Below are 15,860 nucleotides of genomic sequence, written 5' to 3' on the forward strand. Positions count from 1 at the left end.
CTCAAACAGGAGGAGTCCTTGGGCTCTGGCCCTTGTAGGCCTTGTGCCTGGCGTGTCTGCCCTGGTAGGTTTGGGGTGCCCTTCTGGTGGGTTTGTTTTCATGGCAGCCTCTGGAAGTGACCTCCAAATATGAGTTCGATGCCTTTTAATTCTATGTCATTGGCTAGTGTCTCCAGGCTGATGTCATATGCAGTACTTCTCGCTCACCATCCTCCTTATAACCCTGAACTTCGTAGCTGTATTTAGTAATTTTGTCTCATCAACAAATTAATGAGTTGGGGAGGGGGAAAGACGAATGCTTGGAGGAACAACACAGATTTCTGGGGAGTTCTCCTGATGAACAACTTGCACATGGAAAACTTCACAGTTGCTCCTGGCTCCCTCCCCTGCGTCTGTGTTGGCTCCTGTTCGTCCCGTGTCAGATGGGTTTCTTTAAAGACCTCTTGGCAAAGGAACTTTACAAACTGTCTTTTGGAAATCCAAGGAAATTATATCAACCGGCAAGCATGTGGATAAAGGGTGTGGAGCTAATTCCTCCGAAGAACCTCACATGTGTGAGACATGACTCCACTTTACAAAAGCGATGTTGCCTCTTCCCCGCTGCAGTTATTCACACTTAGCTCACTGTTTCTGTTCTTTGTAATACCAGTTCCTACCAGTTTGTTCGTGGTGAACACTGTACTGAACACCGTACAGGCTTGATGAACTAGTCCCTTGACCTCCTCTGCACTCCTTCAAAGAACTGATCTCATGCTGCATTCGAGCCTTCTGGGAATAAAGGAGTTGTAAGCAAGAAATAGTTAAGCTACTATTTACACTATTTTACCCTGGAATTCCTTTTCACTGAGTTTTTGAGCCTTTTTTTTGTTGTTACTGCACACCTATCAGCTTTGTTTTATAACTTTGTTTTATAACTAATCTGCTGATACTCACACTATGACAGATGCTCCAGTACTTTCCCTGTAGCAGATCTCTGGCATGTTCTCCAATGACAGTGCAGATGCAAAAAGAAAATCATGCAGTTCTGTGATGCATTTTCTTTGAGCTCTGCTTGTTGCTGTTTTTTTTTTTTTTTTCCTTTTTGGCTATATGTTAGGAAAGGATGTTTTTTCTTCCTGTGGCCCTTTATTCTTAAGACACTTTCTGATTTGCTTTTTTTAAACATTTCATCTCCCAGAGTTTGAGCATTTGCTTCCTCATTTTTATTCAAACCAAGCTTTCAAAGGAATTTCTTTTATTCCAGATAGGTACACTCACTCAGCTGTTTAATCATACAGACTTAGGTATTTCCAAAGTATTTTATGATACATCTTTTGATTTAAAACTATTGAATGTAGTGTAGTGTCTGCATATAGCTTTCATGTCACTTGTAATTTTTTTGCTGCCTTGTTTACTTTCTAATTTATGAATATGCTTTTGGATGGGGGGGTTCCTTTCCTTGGAGCAATTTGTAATGGCTTCAGGCACGGTGGCTGGTGTTAGACAACAGCTTTACAAACCCACTTGGAAGCAGTCCCATTCAGGCTGTTTCTTCTGTTCCAGCTTCTCTGTCCAGCTGTACTGCGAAGCAGAAGCATGACTAATGTCTCACTGTGACAGTTCTCTGCTTGCATAAGGGTAGTGGATTACCCATTAGGGTACTGCTGCTGTCGTAGCTTTACTGATGGACCTCAGCATCCCCCCGTTGCTTCCCCCCCTGCTGGGCAGTTGATAGTATTTCTGTAGTGCTACAGTTGTAAAACTTCAACAGGGAGAATGTAATCTATAGGGATTTGGTGCAAGTATGAACTCATTTCCATGTGTGCTGGAGCCTACTGCACTATAACATGATCACCTGAGGAAAAAGGAGATGGTAAATACTGTGAATTACCAAGGAATTGTTTGGGTGCAGTGAGGGATACTTTAAGAGGCCCTCATATGTTTGCAGGTGTATTTCCAGCCTGGTTTTAAGTGGTTGGCACTGGACCCAGTGCCTTTGTAAGCACAGCTCTGAGTTGTCCTCTGTGTTCTTCCTGCTGTCTTTGAGCAACGTCTTCCATTTCCATTCTGTGCCTGGAATCAAGAAACTAACATCTCAATACACACAGAGCCATCTTGACCTGCTGTTGGACAGGTTTATTTAGAACAACTTTTATCCCCTGCTAATGATGGGAAAGCGTACCCCATCCTGATACTATTTACATTTCTGAAGACAGAAATATTACACGAACAATGGGATAATTGGGGTGACAGAGAAGGAAGTAGTTATGTGAGAGATCACTGGGTTAATAACTTCTTGTAAGTGGTAGTGGGAACGTTGACAGCTGTAACCCTAGCCATGGTGGCGTTCAGAGCCCCTGGATGGCACACTGAATTAAAGCAGTGTCAGCCCAATCTAATGCACAGGGCTCTCCTTTTGCTCTTGCGGAGCAAAGCTGTAGGCTCAGTGTAAACACCTCAGGGCTGAACAGTAACTGCTTGTCACCAAGCTTTTTAGAGCCCAGGTTTGCTGCCAGGGCTCTGTCCAGGGGCTGGGCAGTGACAGCCCCCAGCGGTGTTTGGAGGGTAGACTGGTGGATTTATGCGTTACCTCACCCTGCTCTAACTGTGTGTGGTTGTGCCATCAGCATCTTTTTGGAGGAGGCTGTAATCAGTTCACTAAACTGCCAAAAGGTGCCTTTTGGTGGCCTCATATTTATTAATCAGGCCCTCAAACAGAATGATGACTTGGCAGAAATTTTGCTGCACTTCATGATTTGAAAGCCTTAATTAGTAGACAATATGTCTCCAGGATTACAAGTGTACTCGTTGTTTTAGCCTTTATATATAAAGCAGCCTGAGGTTAAACCACAGAGGTATTTTTTTCCTGGTTCAGTACACAAACCAATGTTTAGAGAGGGGAATTAAATTGTAAAGACTGAAGTAAATTAAGTAGTGCATCGGAATTGCATTCCTTTAAACGGATTTGAGGACTGTATGCTTCAGTTCCAGCTGGTCACCTCCAGGAATGTCTTCATGGCTGTGAATGGCTTACTGTACAGTTAGATCCATGAGCTCCGAGTTATTCTGTGCAGAAGCAGGAGGAAAAGAGTATTACGAAAAAGCTATTGGTGAGTGCACACTTCTTTCTATTTTGAGGCTTTTCCTGGCTGACCTCATTTGTGAAAAGAAGTGAATGTAACCAACTCAAACATGGCAAGAGATGCTAAAATGCCATTCTTTCCTAGCTGAATCCATACGTATGATTTATGTACAGTTCTGGTCTTTCTCCCCTCCTCCCCCCCTTTTTTTATTTAATATTCTCACAGATCTCTCCACACTGCCTCATATTGTGCTGACTAGGGTTAGACAAGCTTAATTTCTGAGACAGGAGTAAGATGAAATTGCTTCATGGAGGAAAACACATTTGTCTGAATGAAGGTATTACCAAGGATGGCCTGTGTGCTGGCTCTGAATCCCCCAGGGCTGGCAAGGCTTAGAGCATATTTCAAGCTCCAGGTGACTAATTTTAGGACTGAGGGGAACAGAAAACTAAGGTTTCATTTCCTGTCCAGTGCAGCGAGAGGGGAAAACCTGCAATGTACTGGGCATCTAGAGGAACGTTCTGTGCCCTGGGAGAAGATTTTTGTCTGCGTTTAGGTTAGCTTCAGCCCCGGTGTCCCTCAGCTTTATGAGGATGTTTTGGTTGCTACCAGCCTGTTCCCACACATCCAAATGGGTGTCTGAGTTCCGCTGGATTTGCTGATAGATCTGCCATGAGAGCCGTGTTTGTGGTAGGGCTCAGGCCAGAGTAGTTAGACCAGGGGGCCTTTTGTGGAAACACGTGCCTAGGTGTCTGTTCAGACTAACAGGTCTGAGTGGTACTAATGCCAAGTACCTAAATAAGGTACTTGACAAAATTGGTTGGGAGCTTTTGTTCCCCTCAGTTGCAGTCTACACCCTTTTCTCATGGGCAGTGGTGGGAGTTGGCTTTGCTAAGGGAAAGCCTTTGGACCACTTGTTGGGTGCAGTGCAGCAGCAGTGTTACGTACGCAGTTGTGCAGGGAATGGTACTCACCAGAGCACAGGGAGATGAAAAAGGGAGAAATATTTACATGAGCTTAGCCAGGGTGTTGGGAAACCCTTCTAACTGGCTGCTGTTTACGTCCCGAGGCCTGTGAAAGAAGAGAATAGGACAGTGATGACATAATTGAGATTGAGTTTTTTTTTTCTACTGCTGTTTTACTGAATTATGGGGGTGAGGAGGCAGCACAGTGATGTGCTGCTGTGTGCTGCAGGCTGGCTCAGGACAGGCTGATCCTTCTGTGCACCCTACTTGCCCGTGAAAGGGAAGGGGTGGGTTATGGAGTCAGGTAGGAGCTTTATTTTTTTCCCTGGGTGTATCTGAAAGGTAGTACTTAATCCAGTAGCTTCACATCTAAAAGCCAGACAGCAGAAAGGACCTTGCCTTATTCCTGCGGAGAGCAGGTTACAGAACGATTCCCACCTACCTTTGATTCTGCAGAATGGCTCCCAGGAAGTCCCTCAGTACCATCCGCTGGTGGTAGCGGCTGTCCATCAGGATGCTGTCGGACTGGCGCCTCGTCAGAAGCTCGTGCACCCCTTCTTCTGGGCTGCTCTCACTGTTTCTGTGATGCGAAGATGAGAACCGTCTTTGTTTCAGAGGTATGTTTTAGTCCCTCAGGCTGAGCAGCGTGGCAAGGAACCTGCTGGGCCTGGGGCTGTTCTGCCTCATTTCAGGAGGAAATTGGGCAGCTCTTTGCTCCTGTGGTAGGAGAGGGGTCAGAGCTGGCTTGCATCTGACTAGCTGGTCGTGTTTAGTGGCAATAACTGATCCATCTAACCACAGCTGCCCAAGTTGTAGTGGAGAGGCTGTCTTCTGTGTTCAGACCAGGCATAACAGCGTAACAGTGGGTGTTTCCTAACAGCAAATGATCATTGCAGCTATTAATCTGCAAAGACTGTTGCTCATTGCTAGCATGGTACAGCTCGCAGCTGATCTGACACTGATAGCCTCGGAGGGATGGATTAATTAGGCCGTTTAATAATTGTTGTGATTAGAGGGATCTTAGAAGTGGGGATATAGGATGCCCTTTGAGGTGTGGAGCAGCAGGAGATTGCTTCTGTTGCAGTGGAAGGCAGCTGTTCCTGCTACATGCATTAAAAAAAAAACACCCAGTAAGCAAAGCACTGTCTCTGGGACAGCAAACCCCCGTGGCTTACCTGAGCCGCTTCCCAATGATGGTCTGTAAGAATTTGCGGGCAGAAATCTGCCCCAGGAATTTCCGGTAATTGTCAGTGAATATGGCATCTGCGTGGCGCTGCATCCTAGGGGTGAAAGACAAGCACAAGGTGTGCTCACTGAGCTAGCAGGGAGCTTTCTAGGTAAGAAATGGATGTTTCAGATGTCAAAATACACCAGATGTAACTGCTGACATCAGGGGTGTAAACATACCAAAGTCTTCTTAGTATTGGACTGAGTTAGTGTTGGAGGGTGAAAAGATTTAAGGGATTTTTGGTTCTGACAGGGAGGCAGCCAGAAAAACAAAATATATCTGTTAATCAGTATTTGCACTGAAACAGCTGATGGGAAGTGCCTGCAAAGCAGCAGTGAGGTCAAAGAAGCAGCAGGAAGGAGAACCAGAGGCTGGTAGAGGGCAGAGTTGCAGCTGGGACACTACTGTGCTCTGTAGCACCACTGTCACCTCCTGAGACACCCCTGTGGCTGGGGCAGGGTGACAGGAGCCTCGGACGGTTCTCCAGCTACAGAAACTCCACAGGTAGCAGAAGCACAAGCTATTTGCATGGTCCCCACTGTTGTGAGGATGAATCCACTGTACTTAAGATAAGCAACCATCCCTTGTCTCCCAGCAGGGGTGGAAAAGAGGCTCTGACAGCCTTGCAGGTGGGTTCCCAGAGCTTGGTGAAAAAGTATGCTTCCTGCTGAAGCGCTGGGCTTGCAGCCCTGCCCGTCAGAATGCTTTGTGCTGCTGGGGGAGAGCAGGAAGCAGCTCAGGACAGCAGCAGTGGTGGGAGCTGGCATGGTCCCAGCCTTCTGCTCCAGTTTCAGGGTTCATCTGCATTCTCCCCCTTGAGCCTGGCCTCTGTGGTGCTGGTGGGACTAAGTGACCTGCTGGTGTGCTCCTGGGCTGCAGGAAAATTGTAACCAGCATCCTCCGTGGCAGTGGGGGGTGAGAGGCGAGGTACAAACCTTTTCTCAGTAGGGTCTGGTAACAAACCCTCCTCGTCCTGTTCCTCTGTTGAGGGGTTATGGCTCTGCAGTGGGCCACGGTCCTGCAGCTGGAAGTTCATGGCCTTGCCAGTAACAGGCCCTGGGCTGTACCTGCAAAAAAAAAAATATATAAATAAAAAATGGAAAAATAAAAAGGGCATATTGCAAGACATGGTCAAATGCTGGTCAGGGTTCTTGACTGCTCCTCCTCGTTCTGCTTTTTCCTTTCTCTCTCCCTTTCCATCCCTACCTCATCACTAACACAAGCTCTGTCTGTCACTCTCCCCAGCCAGAAACTGCCCTGAAGCTGTCACAGCAGTGAAAAGGCAGTTAGTGAAGCTGCCCCAAATGTGTTTTCCCCTCACTGAGCTCCCAGCAATGTCAAGCAAAACTCCAGTGCTTGTGGTATCATCATGCCATGGCTTTGGCACAAGGCCTGAAGCATTTTCTGTGGGATGTTGTGAATCCACTTTAGAGAACTCTATGCCCAATTTTGTACATCCATCAATTTGTAATAGTGAGAAGTAATACTAACTTCAAACAGTTGGCGAGGAAATACTTGAAATATTAATATGCAGCTGCTGAGTTCATGTACTGAAATATCTGTGGCTCCGGTTTCAATGCAGGTAGCCTGCAGGCACAAATTTTAATCAGTGACAGTGCTGGTGGTGCTGGCTGCTCTGGAGTTCGCCAGATTCCCCTTCATAGAATCCAGCATTCAATTCCAAAACCAACTGTTTGGGCTGAAATATCCCGTGTTAGGTGTCTGCCTTCTTTGGAAACCACTCCTAAGCTAGTGGCATTCCCAAAAAAATAAGTCAGGGTAAAGAAACAGGTTCACCAGAGCACGTACAGTTTATCTGGCTTTCAAAAGGGCTGGCAAACTTAATTTGGCACGTGCTTATTTTGCAGAAGGTCAGAGCTAAGGCAGAGAGTTACAGCATGGATGAAGCATTCAGTATCTTACCTGAGAGCTGGGTAGAGAGGAGAGGAGATGGAGCATGCAACTAAATGCAGGAACAGGAGCAGGGTGGCCTTATCCAGCATCTTCCACCCTTTGGACTCACCTGAAATGCGGAACTGAGTCAGTGGCAGTGTCTGCCTAAAGCAACCTCCTCACCAGCCTAGCATCGCTGCACAGGACCTTCACCATCTGCAGCTGTCCCCCAGGACCTCTCCTGCCCTGCTGCGTCAAGAGGAGCCCCTTCTCCACTGGTCAGAAATGCCTTCGCAGCTCTCAGGACTTCGGTGAAGGCGGGATGGATCCCACCAGCGGTGTGTGTCTGCCCAGAGACAAACACTGTGGTATTTTGCACCCTGGGGCTGGCTGAAGGGCTGTGTATCCACCATCCCAGGTGGATGACTCAGGGCAGAGAATCACCCGAGGTCGCACACCATCAGAGCTGAATGCAATGCTTTTGTTACTGGAAGCGAGACGGTAGGAGAATATTGGTAGGAGAATATTCCAGTTAACGCTCTTCCTCGCTTTTGATCAAAAGCAATTGATCTTTAGCTCAGAAAAGATTCTTTAAGAAAGTAGAATGTGGATGGAAGTCTTTAAAATATCAAGTGTCCTTGTTCTGCTATGTTATTTTACACAAGAAAAGAGCAGAAAGATGTTTGATCTCCGTAACAGAAAAATGTTCAATTTTTAAGGAGAAAAAAAAAAAAAGCTTCCCAATGTTTAACAATACTTAGTTAAAAAAAAAAAAAAAGGAAAGAAAGAAAAAAACACCCCCACATTGCCAAATGGAAAGGTTTTGGCTGGGCTTCTAACTTCCCCAATGAACTACCCAAGCAGTGGATTTTACTGACGGTGGTGGCAGGAGGGGGCCCGTTCTGGTGGGAAACATCAGCAGTGGGGACTGCTTCGCTGCTCGGATATAGCTGAATGGAGATGTCTAATTAAGGGCTTGTGTGGTACCCACGCAAGTGGGTTTGATGTTGATCCCATGGAAGCTAACACCAGGATTAGGCAGTGCCCTAAGTGCCTGGACAGACATGGGCAAGGTGCTGCACTAAGAATTAGGGTTTCTTGCCACAAGCCCTTGCTCGGCCAGCTCCCTCTTGCCAGCTGCTCACACGCTCGGCCCGCTTCCCACCCGCTCCCTGGGAGCAGAGCCGATGATCCGACCCGAGCAGAGCTGACTTCTGGCAGCTGCAGGAGGAGCACCCCTTCCCTCCGAGACCTGGTCTCCTACAGAGCTGCTCTTGCCCCTCGGAGAGCTGAGGAATGCCCAGAAGCAGCAAAATAGTGACAGAGGCACACTGACAGAGCTCCTGGTCCTGCTGCTGCTTTTCCTCTCTTTCATTTGAACTTGAGAAAGCATGTCCCTTTTTCCCCTAAATATCTCTGAGACAAATCCCAAATCAGATCTTGTTCTAGATAAAGGAAATGATCTAAAGCATATGTTGGAGGGTACCAGGAGACCACGGCACCAACATCTGAAGAAAGTGCCAACCAGGAGACTTATTCAGCACCAGGAGAAGCCGTTACATGAGCTGTGAAGTAAAATATCACTAAGTGAAAAGAAAACCTAGCCCAACGTTGTCTGCTTCCCTTTTTAATTCCTAGGATACAGCCCTGATTATCTGAGTGCTGGGTTTTCCTCCAGGAAAAAAAAAGGTTTTCCTCCTCACATTTTGTCCCTTTGAAATTTTTCCTTTCTCTACTTTTAGTTTTTGTGATTTTTTTTTTTTGCTTTTGCCTTTTATCTCCTGTCTTGCTTTGTCTTCTCTTCCTTTGCTACAGCCTGCTTCTCATCCCTTCAGCTTTTTGGATATTTCTGTCTCCGTTTCTCCCTTGCGAAGGAGCCTAGAATGAAAGTCCTTCTCCCCTTTCCAGAAGTGCCTGCTATTTCAGAAAAGAGACTGGAGAATTTAAGTGTCACCCTGCGTACAGGCAGCTTGACAGCTCTGCAAAAACCTTGTCACCTTCAAAATTCTCCAGGGGCAAGAGATGCCTTCTTTTCTATTCTGGCAGCGTGTGAAAGAAAATGATTAATAATTTCCCCTTCAGATGAAGAGCTCTTACACCATTCCAACAGATAAAGCACAGTAGCTTCATTCCATCCTGGGCAACGTTAACACAGCGGCGTTTGTGAAAACGATGTTGGAGAGATTGGGTGACTGCTTCTGAAACCTTACCTGAGCCGTCTCAAAAATACCTCTACAGAGATGAAATGGAGCTTTCACTGTGCCTGCAGGTTTATGAAGTTCAGACTTTCATACTCGGATTTCTGCTTTTCTCACATCCTATTTCAATTTAAGTGGCTTACTCTGCGTCGTTGTGGCTGGCTTCGCGTTATCCGTGACACACAGCTGCCTTTCTCCTCACACTTGGGGATGGTGCAAACACAGTTTTATTGATGGGTGAGTAAAGCAGCGTTCATTTTCCAGGGTAAAAGGAATTTGCACGAGGATAGCAAATGAGGAAATCTCTGCTTCCTCTAGTAAATGCCTAAGAGTTTTACAAGGCTCACCTACAGCACAGCTCCACTGATCTGCACTTATCCACAGCCCAGCTACTGATTCGTTCTCTAACTTGGTACAAAAAAAATCCTTTTGATACGAAGGGCACTGTATCTGGCAAAGCTAATTACTGATGCCAGCTTTGATTGCATTTCGGTGTAGTTTAATTGCCTCCAATTTCCAAATAGACATTATCTTGTTAAAGCCACGTACAGAGACCCACTCTTACCGTTCCCTTAGACCACAGGCTCGTCCTGGATCGGCTCCCGCTGAGGTGTTCCCTTCCCCTCTCGCAGATACAACTTCTCTAGTGCTGCTTCTGAGAGCCCTGCTGGATGCGTCCCCTCCACCGGTACCCGGGCAGGACCCTGCGAAGCCGCTGAGCAGGGAGGACACGCGGATGTGCCCCCAGCTGTCCTCTAGCTGCCAGGGAGGTGCAGCTCCTCCTTTTATACCTGTGCTCCCTCGGGAGTCCCGTGGGCTTCTACGCGTCAGAGAGTCAATTATCCTCCTGGATTTCAAAGGCTGCGCTTAGCATCCTCTCTTTTTGTGTGAGCAAGGACGCATGCAGGGAGGTTGTGGGGAGGGGGCTGTGGCTGTAGTTGAGGGGTGTTTGCGTGTTTTCTCTGCCTTCTTCACAGAGTGAAGAGCAAATAACAACAATGATAATCCGGCAGGGTGAATGACAAATTGGCTTTGCAGGGTAAACTTCTTTCCCTTTACGATTGCATTTTTTCTTCCTACCCCACAATAAGGCAGTTAACCATTAATACTTTTTCACGCTGCCTGCTCAGGAGGGTTTATCTCTTTGCTATTTTCTTTCTTTGATTATCAGCATTTTCCTCCTTCCCTTTTGTTGCCCACACCTGCTAGCATTAGCGGGGCACTTCATGCTTCAGTCCCTCACAAACATCACAGCTTCGCACCGAGCTCACAGAGCAGCTGGGGAGCCCTGCTCTGTTCGTGTGCTCTGGAAAAAAGGCAAGGAAGGGTCTCCCCTGGGGTGCTCCGTGCACCAGCAGCTGTTTTCATTCTTGGAACAAGGAATGAAACCCCCATTAAAAAGAACACACAGCTGTGATGCCAGGAAGACCGGGACAGTTCAGAGGAGTTTAAAAAAAAAAAAAAAAAGAGGTGCCAGCATGAGTTCCACCTGCCAGATTTTTAGCGTTGGTTTTATAATGCCCAGAATTGATGGGGACCCAGACCTTCCCATCTCGGGGCTTGCGTGCCTTGGTGCTGGAAAGAAGTTTCAGCAGGTGAGATGACTCAGAGCCGCCTGCTGCAGAATGCCTTCACCTTGCACCAGGGAGCTCGTCGCAGCTACGGCTGGCAGAGGCAGAATGCAGGGAAGGACGCCGCATCTGGTGTGCGCAGGGGGCCAGGGCGTTCAGCACTGGTCTCTTTGCCATTGCTGAGGTGAGAAATCAGCACTGTGATTATGGCTCGCTTCTTAGCAGAACAGCGTCCTTCTGAACCATGTGCTCTTGGTAAGCAGCAAGCCAACGGTCAGAAAGACTCGAAGGAGCTCAGCACACCAAATAACGCCGTGGAATTAAATAGTAGCTGCTCTATACCTAGGCAGATGTGCGCTGTCACCTCTTGCTCTGCCTGCTTTGAATGCTCCAAGGGCTCGCCTTCCATTTGGTATCACATCAGTGCCAGGCCACTTCACAGAGAAATCAAGGAAAAGGACTGAAGGGACCAAAGCAGGAGCTGGCCCTGAAGTGAGCGGCTGACCAGGGGACTTCTGATATAATCCAGAAACAACCACGTGGAGAGAGAGCAAGAACTGCTGCCTGCTTTCCAGCCGTAAGAAGTGACACCAGCCAGTCAATGGGGAGATGATCTGCTGTACAAGTCAGGTGATAAACGTGTCTCATCCTTCCTCACGAACCCCAGAGAAGACTCTTTCTAGGCAGTACGGAGCAGGCTTTCCAAAACCACTGTACTGGTGCACGCAGCTGTGTGCTCTCTGCAACTGGAAAGGGATTTTTGTCTGTGTTTTTGAAACAATCTGTTCATGTTCTCTCATGTGTGAGGCTGGCTGCATTAATTTTTCAGCATGACTTATTTTTCTTCCAGTCTTGGTGCTACACTGGCTGAACAGATGAATCAGACCACGTTGTTAAACCAGTTGAGAGCCAATGCTATTCCAAGATATTATCCTATAGCTTGTTTTTGAGCTAATTCTCTATCTTCCTGGCCCGTTGCCTTACACAGAGCTGCTCTAAGACCCGGGGCAATATCTTTCTGATTAAGGGGAATCTGCCTATAATTGATTTGTTTATAGCTGCCTGCTGCCCAGCTTGGATTATGAGGGCTGTGCTCTGCATTCATATCTCAAGTGAGTTGCTATCAAAGAAGGCTATATAAAACTCCATGGTCCTAGGGGTTTCCTTGTTCTGCCTGGGCTGGGTTCCTGTCATGCACAGCTGGACCAAAGAGAACCCACACAACAAAAAGCTCTCTTTATGACCAGATTAATTGTGGGAGGCAGCAGAAACTTCTAAAACCCCTTCAGGCTCCGTCGGGTGGATACTGCTTAGGAGTTCTTAAATAGCATGAAAAGAGCAGCTTTTCTTTCCACAGCATTTCCTGTTCTAGCTTTCATCATAGCCCTGGTGTCGTCCCAGGGCCGATAAGGGTCAGTTCTGGAGCTCCTCTGCCAGGATCCTTCAGCTCTCCCTTGGCTAGCGAGGCCGCTCCTGGGGCAGCAGCGGTGGCTGTGATCCCCCTGCTGCCGGCAGCTTGAGTCCTGCCATGGGGGCTCTGGCTGCTGACTGCTCAGGACGAAGCTGCTACAGACTGCGGTAGGATCCAGTGCTGTTTGGAGCCAGTTCTGCACCCATCTGTGTCACAAAATGTAGTTGAACTGGGAGCTGCGCTCTTTGTTCCTGTGGTCAGTGTTTCCCAGCAGGGTGGTCGCCCAGGTGGATCCGTGCCCCGTGCAGGTACGCGTGCAAGCAGCGTGAAAGCATTCTTCATGGGAGCTTCATTTTAGGAGTAGCAGCAATTATAATTTGGCACAACAAATGACAAATTCTCTTTGTAAAGGGAACAAACAGCTTTTTCCCTTTAGGGTTTCTCTTGATTTGTTCCTAGAACCTTCCAGCTCTTCCCCACCTCTCCTTCCTCCTGCAGCCGGTTCTGTGGGCATTCTGCTGGCCCCCAGAACACAGGGCATGTGAATTTGGGATTACCCCCAGAGGTCATCACTTGGGGTCAGCAGTGCCCGCTGGATAGCTGTCTATTTGCCTAAGCCTACATCATTGCAGGGCGAATGCAGTCTGTGGCCAGGTACAGGCCACCACAGGTACCTTCTCCAGCTGGAGCTGCTGCATTTTGGAGTCACATGCGCGTAGACCAAACCTCCCTGGGTGAAGCACATGCCAGGTAGAGTTATATTTCACTGCTAGTCCTTTGCTGATGAAGGACACGGTGTTAGGATCCTGCAGCAATTTCCCAGGTATTGATTTCCTCTTAGCTTTACCTCCTCCAGTCTCCATGCCATGCTTTAAAAAATCGCCCCTGTCTATTCCAGGTGCAGAACGGGTAGGTCCAGATAAGCTGAACAGCATGTGAAATGGGTCTGCTCACCCTGGGAGGCTGAAACTAATGACAGTAAGAAGTAACCCATCAAATGACAAAAAAAAAAAAATCTTTCCCTATTCTCAGCTGTCAGGAGCTTTTCTGCACTCCTCCGGAATGTCACAGACAATGACTGTTGGCCTCCAGTTTCTCTAATCCCCAGTACTCCTGATGGAGCCACACACAATTGTTTCCTGTGGGTTTCTTTTACTCGTGAGATGTGGTGGTGACCCGCTTATCACAAGTGCCCTAATGGTATATTCAACAGAACTGACTAAGAAGATTAGGAGTTTTATTTTCTGCCTAAGTTTGCCACCTTAGAGATAGGCTGGGACACATTTTAGTTCTAATTTCTTATCCCGCATAGCAGACCTAAGACATATTATAAATAAATTGACCGTTATTACATTGTTGCTGGTACATACCCAGTATTTTTCATTCCAAAGGTTTTTTGCAAAGATGCAATAATTTCTGTGGAAAGCAAGCAAAATGAGATGAGAAAGACAAGGCTTGACCTGTGTTACCAGTTACTTCTACGGAAGAAATGGAGAACCCAAATCCCAAACGCAGCAGGTATGGTAAGACTTGCCTTTAGAAAATTATACGAGACTGGGTTTTTCCACCTTGGAAAGATAAAGTGCTGGGATTTGGATCTTCAGAGCCTCCAGAGTCGATCCTTTGAACAACAATAGGTATCCTGGGGAGAAATTTCCCTTGAAGAATTCAGTTTGGTAGGAACCTGAATACAAACAATTATCAAAATAATCTCTCGCAAAAGGTCCCTCTGGATGGGAGCGCAGTTTGCTCTGTGAGAATGAGTCTGAAGCAAGGGCTCAGATTAAAAATAGACAAAATAAATCGGTAATTCAAAACGTACAAGGAAGTGCTATTAGAAAAGACTGTCTCAGAGAGTTAAAAGCTTGCTTGAAAAGCCTACTTAATCTTCAAACATTACCGTATCACTGACACTACAATAGAACAAATGGCACCAGCCAGCAAGATACGTATGTATCAGGAGGCCTGATGTGCTCTGCGGGTGAGAACCATTTATAGAGCTGCTACCTGTCTGGCTCTGTTTATCTCCTGGTGGAGCGACAGGAGCATTTCAGCATCACCCAAGTGAACCGCCGGGAGTTTCAGCCAGATGTCAGCATCCTACAGTCAGCTGAGAGTCACTGGTTCCTGAATTTCTAGCTAAATACCAGCTCCTTCCTCTTCCTACCCAGGCAGACAGAGCTCTGATGCCAGCAGTGAATTCATCTCTGGTCTTCCACTCTCATTTCAGTTTGGAAAGGAGCTTTGCCTAGAAAGTTACACAGCACAATACAGCCACGCTCAAGGAACAAGGAGAGCTGGCGTTAAAATCCTAACCCTGTCACTGGCTCACTAAAGTCCTTCAGCTGCCGGTACCCCTCCTAAGGAAACACTGCTTTGAAAGCTTCTGATGAAAAAATCAGAGTTTAAGTAAGATGTGTTAGTTTATGGAGATGGAGTGAGGAAATTCGTGTTTCCAGTAAGGACCAAAAAACAAAGCAGTTATTTCTTCCTGGCTCAATAATGACCTGAGGATGAAAAGATCAAGGTGAGCAAGGATACGTGTGCAGTGTATGGTAATAAACAGGTCTCACTGCAAAGACTTGCAGGGAATACTGCAATGCAAACCAAACAAGGAATTTAGAAAGAAATAAAAAAGCTACGGATGAGTTGGATTTGGGAAAAGACTTCACATCTGAGCTCTGTCTCTGTTCAGAATTGGGTGCTGACAAAATTGCCGTTTCTGCTCGTTGAATCAATGCTAGCTTTGAAACCCACACAAATCTCGTAGGCTTTGGAAAATCATCCACCCAGCATACACCTCCAAACAGCCTCCTCTTTCATCATTTCGAAATCAGCGAAATGAACGGGTCAGTGCGGTGCAGGTGAAAGGCGCGCAGCCAGGGCGGGCTGATGGCACCACCTGCTTGCAGCTCAAAGGCTATTTCCCTTGCGCGGAGCCTGGCATTACCACCAAGGCGTTTGATGGTCTGCCAGGGGGCTGGTGGTAGAGGGAATGGGTGGGAGTTGTATAAAAGCTGCAACTTCTGTCTGCCTATTTCTCCTTTCAGTAGTTAGTGCCAGTTTTGTTGGCAGAGAGAAGGGAAGAGCTTTAACCTGGAAGGCGTACAGTACTGGCCGGGAGCCGTGTGTGTGCTTTCCCCTCTGCCTGCAACCTTCAAACCCTGAGGATCGGTGCCCGTGAGGAGGTGTACGTGGACAGCAGCACCACCCAGCTCAGCGTACTGGTAGTATGGAAATCATTTAACCTGGTCATTTAAGCCACACTGATAGGATCTCTCCTGACATTCGCTTTCACAAGTTATTTCTCCATCCTCAGTGGTTTTGTATCCTTGATGCTCTGTGTTCAGGACCTAAAAGGGCAGGGTTTATTGCTGTTCCTGAGCTCTGGGTTTATCCCTTGGCCATCACAGGTAGTGAAAGCTTTGATCATTATTTAAGAGTAATTTTTTCTTAATTTTTCAAGCCAGAAAAATTGCTTTGTAAAATGTCTTTGTCCTCTGTAACTCACAGCTGTGCACATTCTCTCGTT

General features: G+C 47.1%; 1 protein-coding gene and 1 long non-coding RNA gene across 2 annotated transcripts; one reads left to right on the top strand and one right to left on the bottom strand.

The window, feature by feature from the left end:
* Nucleotides 1-2,255: 2,255 nt before the first annotated feature.
* On the bottom strand, nt 2,256-7,688 carry GHRH (growth hormone releasing hormone). The gene is made up of 6 exons (XM_035548396.2): nt 7,179-7,688; nt 6,191-6,322; nt 5,203-5,307; nt 4,470-4,607; nt 4,037-4,133; nt 2,256-3,045 (listed from the first exon to the last, which is right to left on the bottom strand). Exons 1-5 carry the CDS (start codon nt 7,256-7,258, stop codon nt 4,070-4,072), a joined length of 519 nt encoding a protein of 172 aa, XP_035404289.1. The 5' UTR covers nt 7,259-7,688; the 3' UTR covers nt 2,256-3,045; nt 4,037-4,069.
* On the top strand, nt 4,092-15,813 carry LOC126913506 (uncharacterized). Its single transcript, XR_007708928.1, has 3 exons — nt 4,092-4,644; nt 13,720-13,846; nt 15,382-15,813. It is a non-coding gene; the product is annotated as an uncharacterized LOC126913506 (long non-coding RNA).
* Nucleotides 15,814-15,860: the final 47 nt, after the last annotated feature.

The sequence above is a fragment of the Cygnus atratus genome, chromosome 16, assembly GCF_013377495.2.
Source record: "Cygnus atratus isolate AKBS03 ecotype Queensland, Australia chromosome 16, CAtr_DNAZoo_HiC_assembly, whole genome shotgun sequence".
NCBI classification, from domain to species: Eukaryota; Metazoa; Chordata; class Aves; order Anseriformes; family Anatidae; genus Cygnus; species Cygnus atratus.

Excerpts from the sequence above, each read along its gene's own strand:
- GHRH (XM_035548396.2), bottom strand. The coding sequence starts at position 7,258 with ATGCTGGATAAGGCCACCCTGCTCCTGTTCCTGCATTTAGTTGCATGC. Across the intron at positions 6,323-7,178 it reads CCTCTCTACCCAGCTCTCAG|GTACAGCCCAGGGCCTGTTA; the intron begins GTAAGATACTGA and ends TTTTTTTTGCAG. Across the intron at positions 4,608-5,202 it reads ATCATTGGGAAGCGGCTCAG|AAACAGTGAGAGCAGCCCAG; the intron begins GTAAGCCACGGG and ends TTCGCATCACAG.